Below are 8,563 nucleotides of genomic sequence, written 5' to 3'. Positions count from 1 at the left end.
ATGATTTGCTTTGAGTTTTGACAAGTGCATTGTCATTTTTGACATATATGATTGTTTCAGATGTTGATTCTTTTACTTCTACTCCTCCACAAGAAAAATGAATTAACAATAATTATTTGATTAAATTCAAACAAAATCATAACATATTAAAAGAAATGAGAAGAAGAAACTAATCATTTCAACTCCTAGTATCATTAGCTTGTTCGTTTTTAGACTTAGTTGTGCCATCTTTTGACTCCTCATCATCTTCCTTTTCTTCTTCATCATCATCATTGACATCGTCCCCAGACCGTTCATTAAGACTATTATCTTCTTTTTCTCCTTCTCCATCACTATTGGCATCGTTCCCAAACCCCTATTTAAAATCATCTTCTTTTTTTCCTTCTCCATCATCATTGACATTGTCCCCAAATCTTTAATACCATCATTTTTTCATTGACATCATCCCATGCCCTTTTTTAAAACCATCATCTTTAGGTTTAAAAGTATTTTCATCTTCATCAGGTGTTTCATTGTAAATACACGCCCAATTAAAAGTTGACATGTCTTTGATTTTAGACACCTATTCGACGTATCTTTCTCTCTTTCTCATTCTTATCATCTCCTTCATGTTCTTTTAACTTTTTACAAATCAATGTATTATAGATTAATAGCTCCGGTTATGTGATTTATAGAATTAAAAGGCTGAAGAAACTAAGAAAAACTAAACATACCTCCACATAGAAAGTTTCTTAAAGTTGTTATTTTGTCTATGAAATGATTTGGAGTCGGCCCCGATCCCTTTGCTGAATTCTTGCCTTCCCTTGATTCGATCCCTTTGCTGAATTATTGTCTTCCTTTGATTTACACACTGTTTCTTTCAATTCTTCAACATTATCTTTTTTTGACCACCCATCTTCTACAATGTTGTCAGAAACAGATTTTTCATAAACATGGTTCAGGTCCATCCTTGACTTTATGGCAGTACATATATATAAGAAAATAGAAATTTCATATATATGAATAACTCCTATTATAGTTTCAAAATATATTAGGTGCATGTATTTGTACAGCCAAAATATTTGCAGATCAACTTGTGTCAGAATTTTAAATGTAAAGAAAAAGGACCATAAGAATTATTAAGTTGTACTAGAATCAAAATGAGGCATTATCTGACACTCGCAACTTCTAAGTATCGATCTTATATATAAGGAATACATGAGAAGTTAGCAAATTGTTGGAGGATGATTATAATGAGAGATGAATAACTGTCAAGAAGTGCATTAAGTTCCAATAATCATCCATGTCAATAGAAAAAAGAAACAAAAAAGTCTCATAATTTGAATACTAATTAAGTATCAGAGCAATTTAAAAATTAATAAGCATTTTCACTATAAAGAAAGTTTAACGGCTATGTTTGTCTATATGAGAATTAATCATATATAAACAGATAAAAGAAATATTACAAACCTTTGTTTTGCTTGCATTCTTCTTAATAAAAAGATTAAGTTCAGTTGATTAGATTGAAATATTCAAACCAACGCAACAATTTACAAATGCTTGAAATGAATAAGTAATCAGTATAAAGCGAGAGTTGAACCTAAATTTATGTATTTTTTTTATACTTTGAAGGATATTTATCCTTGTATTGTTTTTTGTCACTAGCTTCAGAATCAACAAAAATATTACACAATGAAATTCATAATCAGTTAAACTTAGCCCAGTTAGTATTCCAGTGTCATTATGTGGATATTAGTTATACATAAATTAAATAACAAAATTATACATTTATCTCTATCAATTCACTTTTAAATGTATATTAATTTTACAACAAATTAAATAATCAATACATATATATTAATCAAACTGTTGCACTTTTAGTTTTTTCTTGATTTTTTTTTATTGTTGTTAATTCTTTTATTTACTGCCAGTTTTTTCGTTGAATTTTTTTCTTGTTAATTCTTTTATTTAATTCTTTTAATTTTTGCAATAAATAATAAATAATGACAATAATTGTTGATTTATTATATATCTGACCCATACGCCAATGGACAGGTACAGATTACAGTTGAGTTTTGACGATCTATATACTATAATATAAAGGAAAGACATAGAGGAGGTGATGTGACACTTCTTTATTACCTTCATTCTTAATTATCTTTTTTCTTATTTTTTTGATTTTTTTTTGTTCATTATTTCACTAATCAATTTATTTATTAATTAAAAAATATTCTCTCATATTTACTATATCTAATAATATCTCATGAGTTATTAAAAAACTTTCAGCTATTTGTATTTTTCACTTAAATGACATGTCTTCCTATTTTCATTCTACTTAATTCTTAAGAATTAATTCATCTATAAATATCAATCATCTATGAAGTTGATGGATACTCACTTGTATTTTTTTAAAAGTTTTATAAAACATAATAATTTATTTTATTTTATACGAAAAAAAATCTATTGTTCAATCAGTGCTCCCCCCCTCCCAAAAAAAAAGTGATTCTCACTCCAACTTTATTTTAAAAAGGTGCATCATCCCATCAAATTTTATATAAAAATTCAAAAAAAAAAAATTAATGTACTATCTCATCATCATCTTTATCTCAATTTTTAGTCAAATGAGTATATTGTCAAATTTTTTACAAAAGATAAGTATTTTGTTAGATAAAATTTGTTATGATAGTATATTGTCAAATCAGAATAGAAAAAGGATTAATTAAAATAGAATAAAGGAAATATTAATAAATATTTTTTTTAATAAAGACAAAAACTAAATAGTAAGGAATGAAGTACTTATTTTATTAGCATTAAGTATAGATACTATGATGGCAGTAGCATCAAACTCCTCTCTGTTGCATTTTGTTATGATGCTAATATATGTATCTCATATTACCAATAAAAAAGAAGTACTTATTTTATTAGAGCAGTGGATAGTATGTAAGCTTGAATTATTTAAAAGGGGTCCCAAAAAAGCTGGAGGCAGTTATAAACTTTGAATTTCAGTGCCACCAAACATTGCGTAATGAATTTCTTTTCCTAATCTCCACAAACAGAAATGAAATATATTTTTCTTAGGAGTAGTAATATTCTAAGTTGTCTATTAGGGGGTCAATCTTTTTACCTACTTAGCCAACACTTCTACCTGACAAAGAATATAAGCATATATAACAAGTAATGTAAGTCCAAATAATAAATTTATATGTCAATATTTTAAAAGTCTTTTTCTTCATTTTTAAGTTGTGCACAGCACAGATTTCATCACATAAATCATAAGGAAAGGAATAGCTAAACATTAATACAACTTTGATCTCCACCATTTATGTGACAGTGAGACTTGAAATAAAGCATAAATTTTAATTTATTTAGAAGGGTACTACTTCCTCGGTCTCAATATAAATTGGGAGACTTAGAAAGTACATTTTCATTTATATTACTTAAAAATAATCTGAACAGGTCAATACATTTGAATGAGGAAGATTATATATGTTGATTAGGGAACTTACCAGAAAGGTGGCAAGAAATAAAAACCATTTGTATGGCTTTGTAGCTAATTTTAATAGCCACTGCTCCTTTTTTTCTTCTGATTAACCATCCTAATCCTCCAACTTCATGCTTATCCACCTTTATTTCTATATAAGCCAAATATATATCATATATTAATTAATAATTCCATCATTAATCACTCATTTGCATAATTAATTAAGTTTAGTACTATACACTATATACGTACCTCTTGTAAATTGCTCTGAATTGTTGGGGCCAAACACATAGAGTTGTACAGATTGCATTACTGATTTTCCTAATAGCCTTCCTCACCAAAATGAATGAAAAAAAAAATGTCACAATATTATAAATCTAGAAATTAACCATTCAATTATATTCAAGTTTTTAGAGATAATAAGGGCATGTTTGGGCCATCATATAAAATTTGGCTGTAATTGGAATCTAATTACACAGTTTAGTTCGTTTAACATGAAATTGTTTGTAATTATTATACTGTATAATTATTACTAGAAAACTTTCAAGTAATTACTACAATTTACACAGCAATATAATTGTTAAACAGGTCCTAAAAGAAAGTGACTTTCTTGTAGTGTTCTTGTGGTTGAACTGAAATAAAACAAAATCCATATAGGACCACTATATGTATATAGCAACCAATTATATGTCATGATACAGTGTATATTAATATTAATAACTATACTACTATTTTTCCTATAAATTTAAACGTGACCCCGAAAATTATTAATGCTCAGACACGGAATATCAAAGAACATATGACTTTTCTAGAATGAAAAGAACAATACAAGTTGAAACCTAATAATAGAGGAAACTAATTTACTCGCTTTAATTAGTTTTACTTGATCTATATTAACTTTGACATAATTTTTAAGAAAATTTTTAGCATGAGTGTATTTTAATAAACCAATCTTATTTATGAAGTTTGAAATTTAAATTTTACTGCTATGCTAAAATGGAAAAATAAATAAAAAAATAAATTATTTTTTTAATAAGAACCAAGTAATAAGACCTGAAGGGAGTAGAAACTAGCCATTGTCAAAATGCTTCTTATTGTCTGGCTATATATGTATCTTTCGTCAACTAACTTATCGTATTTGAATTTATTTCCTACATTTTCAAAAATAAACAACCTACTCTGTGAAAATTTAAATAATGTTTTGCTAAAAAAAGAAATTAAATTGATACTTATGAAAAAGGAAAGAATATTCAGAGTTTAAATTATATATATGCATGAGCTGTGAATAACTTTTACATCATCTTTAACCAAAAAAAAAAAAGAAAATACTTTTACATCATCAGATTAAGTTAATTAACTTTCAACAACCAACTCTTTTAACCTGTCTGACGCATGCATAAATACTAAACTGAAAGATCATTAAGTATAACTCAATAATGCAAAAACACCGTATATTATCAATGTATATAATTTAAATTTTGCCTAGAAAATAAAGAAGTAGAAAAAAGCATATATATAAAAAATTAAAAATGATATCCATACATATGAGTATCAGCCAGTGTGTTCTTCAACAACTTGCAAATGTTGTTTCGAGGTGCTTCTTGCAAACCCATCACCAATAAATCATATTTCCTTTCTTCACCAACTAATTTTGCTATATCCTCACAAGGAACCTTCACATTATGCAAACATATAGTATAATGTATGCAAAAAAATCACTTTAAAAAACAGAAATTAGTGAATCCAATCCTTCTAGCAAATGAGCTATTTCACTATATATATATATATATATAAAGAATAAAGTAAAATATTCTTCAATCTTGTAATCTTAAATATGTCACGTGAGATTCTGTTAAATACGAAAAGCAAGACAAATAAATTGAACCGGAAGGGAGTGATTGATCACCTGTCCATTCATATTCCAAGTGACAAAATAGATGCAAAGATCAGAACTTCCAGAGAACTCACAATGTTTTTGGACATCAACAGTTTTAATCCCTTCATGACTAGCCTCAAAACTATCTACCCTTATTCTTATTCCTTCTTCTTTACCTCTCTTCATTTTGTACTTTCTTCAGTAGAAAACAAATAACAAATAAATAAATCTCACAAAGAAAATACTATATAACATAGCAAAAAAGGAAGTGAATTAGTGTAGAGAATTATTTACCTTGATGCTTCAAAAAGCTTCACACAAAGCCCCTCCATTGAAAAAGAAATTAAAGAAATGCTTGTTGTTTTCTTGAATCTTGAGTAGTACTACTGTTGCTGAATGGGAAACACAATTTTAAAAAAAAAATTGTAGTACTAAGAATTTTAATTGATTGAAAATAGGCATTCAAAGTTTTTTTCTACTCAGTATATATAGACACGTATAAATGGGCGGTGAGAAAATATAATGCAATTGAGGAAGAAGAAGAATAGAAAAGTCAAAGTATGTGGGGAAAATTAGACATGGGGGGTCTTTTTTTTATTTATTTTTTTAGGTAATTTCATTAAATGTATTAGCTTTTGTTTGGTCATAAATTTTAAAATTAAAATTTTAAAAAATTAATGTTTGAAGTTATTATTTTTGAAATTTGAAGTTGTAATTAAACTTTGGGCATGCCTTTGACTTAAAATAAAATTGAAAATTAGATTTTCAAAATCTGGTCAAACTTATACCAAGAAAATAGGGGATTGACCATGAAAATCAAATACATATTTAATTTATTTAAAAATTTTTAAATTGAAAATAAAGTTGAAGTTGTGTTTGATCATAGTATTTGAAGTTACTATTTAAAAATCAAATATATTTTTTAAAAATATATAAAAAGGTGAAAATATTTTTTTTAAGAAATAGGATTTTATGAAAATAAAAAATTTAGAATTTTTTGAAAATAAAAAGTGGAAAATGAAATAAAAATAAATGAAAACATATTTGATTGTATTTGATTTATTTATGGTCAAACAAGTATTTCAGAATAAAGTAAAAATATATTTTTAAATATAATGAAATACTATTTATGACCAGACAGGTCTTAAATATTTAAAGATAATTTTGAAAATCTGCTCTCAAAATCTATGACCTCACAATAGTTTAGAATTTGATGTGTCATTGAGTTAGGTTTAGATGCCATCTACATGTTCAAAGACATTGTTGCAAACTCGAAAATGACAGCTTCAAGATCAAGAAAACTCTAGTAGCTTTTTCATGACCATGCAAATTATTGGATTTTATAGAAATAGTTCTACCTTTTCAAATAAAATGACACTATTTCATTAGATTAGTAATGGCAAAGTCAGAATTTTCAGTTAAAAAGAACATAATATAAATAAATAAATCAAACAGTCGAAAAGAATTCAATAACTATTCTTTATAAATAATAAATAAATATATAAAAACAAATAAGTTTAATTGTGAGATGGGATTCACATAATTAGTACAACCTTCCAGTCCTTGGTTTTTACTTATCAAAAGAAAAGAAAAAATGAGTATAACCGTCGTCAATTTTTATTTGTTCGAGTTACTAAAAATAGATGTTTAACAATACCTATTCAGTTTAAAATTTCAATACTTTAAAAAATATATTAAATAATGAATCATATCAAATGCTACAAAAAATGGGTAAAAATAAATAAATTATGCATTAATTTTAATTATTAAAAATTCTAAAATAGAAAAGTGGACAGCAAAAATAAATGGAGGGAGTACATTTTATGAGAAATTGTATAGCAGGCCATATTCCCTCTGTTCCTCTCTACGCACATATTACACGTTTTTCAGAATCAGACAATATGAAATTTGACTGTTATTTAAATATGTATTTTTTCATCATATTGACATGAAAAAAATTGTCATTTATAGTATTTTTTGAATAGTTTTTGAGTATTTTAATTTTAATTTTTAAAACTTATATTAATTTAATTTTAAAAGTTAGTCAAATTAATTTCAAAAAGCGAAACAATACCATTAAAACCACAAATTTCAAAATTGGAAGGAGGGAGTACCAATTCAAATAGTCTTCTGACTTTGTGAGTTCATCATCTACTATTACTAGCTTCTCCCTCCGTCTCATTTTACTCGTTTCAATTTAATATTACACATTAATTAAGAAAAATAATTAATAACATTACTATTTTATCATAGTAGCTCCATTAAATGATATTTATATTTTAATTTGGAGAAGAAATAATTAATATTAAGGGTAAAAAGGAAGAAAAAAATGTTTTATCTTGATTAATAAAAAATAATAAGTAAAATAAAAAATTAAATTATGAAATTTGATACGAGTAAAATAAGACGGAGAGAGTAATATTTATGGATGAATTATGTTCCTACTTGAGGTTGATTAGGCCTTTGAACGTCAATGCTGTTGCTTGGAATCCCTCCAAAATCTAATAAATGTATGTAAGTAGGTCATTGAGAAACCAATATTCATAGGACACTTGTCAGCTATTGAGTGGAGTAACGTGAGAAACTTTCATAAGTTAATTCAATTAGTCCTCTTCAATTTTGAAAATTAATTTTGTCAACACTCGAAATCATAAAGCAGTATATATTCTCTCCGTTTCATATTAGCTGGCTCTCTTACTATAAATATTTATATTTCATTTTAGTTGTTCAAGTTATAAAAATCAAAAGAAATTTATTATGTTTTTCCAACATTACCTCTATCATTAAATGACTGTGTAAAGTGTATATAATCAAATTTACATTTTCAATACATAATTAATAGAATTACTTTAATAAAATAAATCTCTATTAAATATTTCTTCAAATCAATAATGATCATTAAAACGAAATGGATGGAATACATATAGACATCAAAACCAATTCCGTCAAGCAAAAAGGTACTCCTTCCGTTTCATATTAATTTGACTTGCATTGGTCTGATGTACTCCTTCTGTTTCATGTTAATTGATCATCTTACGACTAATACACGTCCTCCAAGAGAGTATCTTAAGCGATAAATTAGTAAAACTATTCTTCTTTTATAATTTTTTTAATAAACATATAAAATTAAAAGTGATCAATTAATATGAGATAAAACACATATATCTTAAGAAAAGACTGTCGTTATCTTTCTCTGATAGTAAAGTTCTAAAGTTTCGATACTATTT

At 26.2% G+C, this 8,563-nt stretch overlaps 1 protein-coding gene across 2 annotated transcripts in view; it reads right to left on the bottom strand.

Annotated features, from left to right (window-relative positions):
- The window catches only part of LOC107867077 (type IV inositol polyphosphate 5-phosphatase 11), a 15,333-nt gene extending 9,472 nt beyond the window's left edge, over positions 1-5,861 (bottom strand). The window contains exons 1-5 of one of the 2 annotated variants that reach the window (XM_016713190.2): positions 5,631-5,861; positions 5,367-5,532; positions 5,003-5,133; positions 3,713-3,789; positions 3,486-3,611 (exon numbers count right to left, since the gene is read on the bottom strand). In XM_016713190.2, coding sequence (XP_016568676.1) covers positions 3,486-3,611; positions 3,713-3,789; positions 5,003-5,133; positions 5,367-5,532; positions 5,631-5,668 — 538 coding nt within the window. In that variant the 5' untranslated portion in view covers positions 5,669-5,861. The remainder of the gene's footprint in view (positions 1-3,485; positions 3,612-3,712; positions 3,790-5,002; positions 5,134-5,366; positions 5,533-5,630) is intronic. The other variant, XM_047411208.1, reaches the window with a different exon arrangement.
- Between the last annotated feature and the right edge of the window lie 2,702 nt (positions 5,862-8,563).

The sequence above is a fragment of the Capsicum annuum genome, chromosome 4 (genome assembly GCF_002878395.1).
Source record: "Capsicum annuum cultivar UCD-10X-F1 chromosome 4, UCD10Xv1.1, whole genome shotgun sequence".
Lineage (NCBI taxonomy): Eukaryota > Viridiplantae > Streptophyta > Magnoliopsida > Solanales > Solanaceae > Capsicum > Capsicum annuum.
The sequence above is the reverse complement of the archived record's forward strand: the minus strand, read 5'-3'. Positions and strand labels throughout refer to the sequence as shown.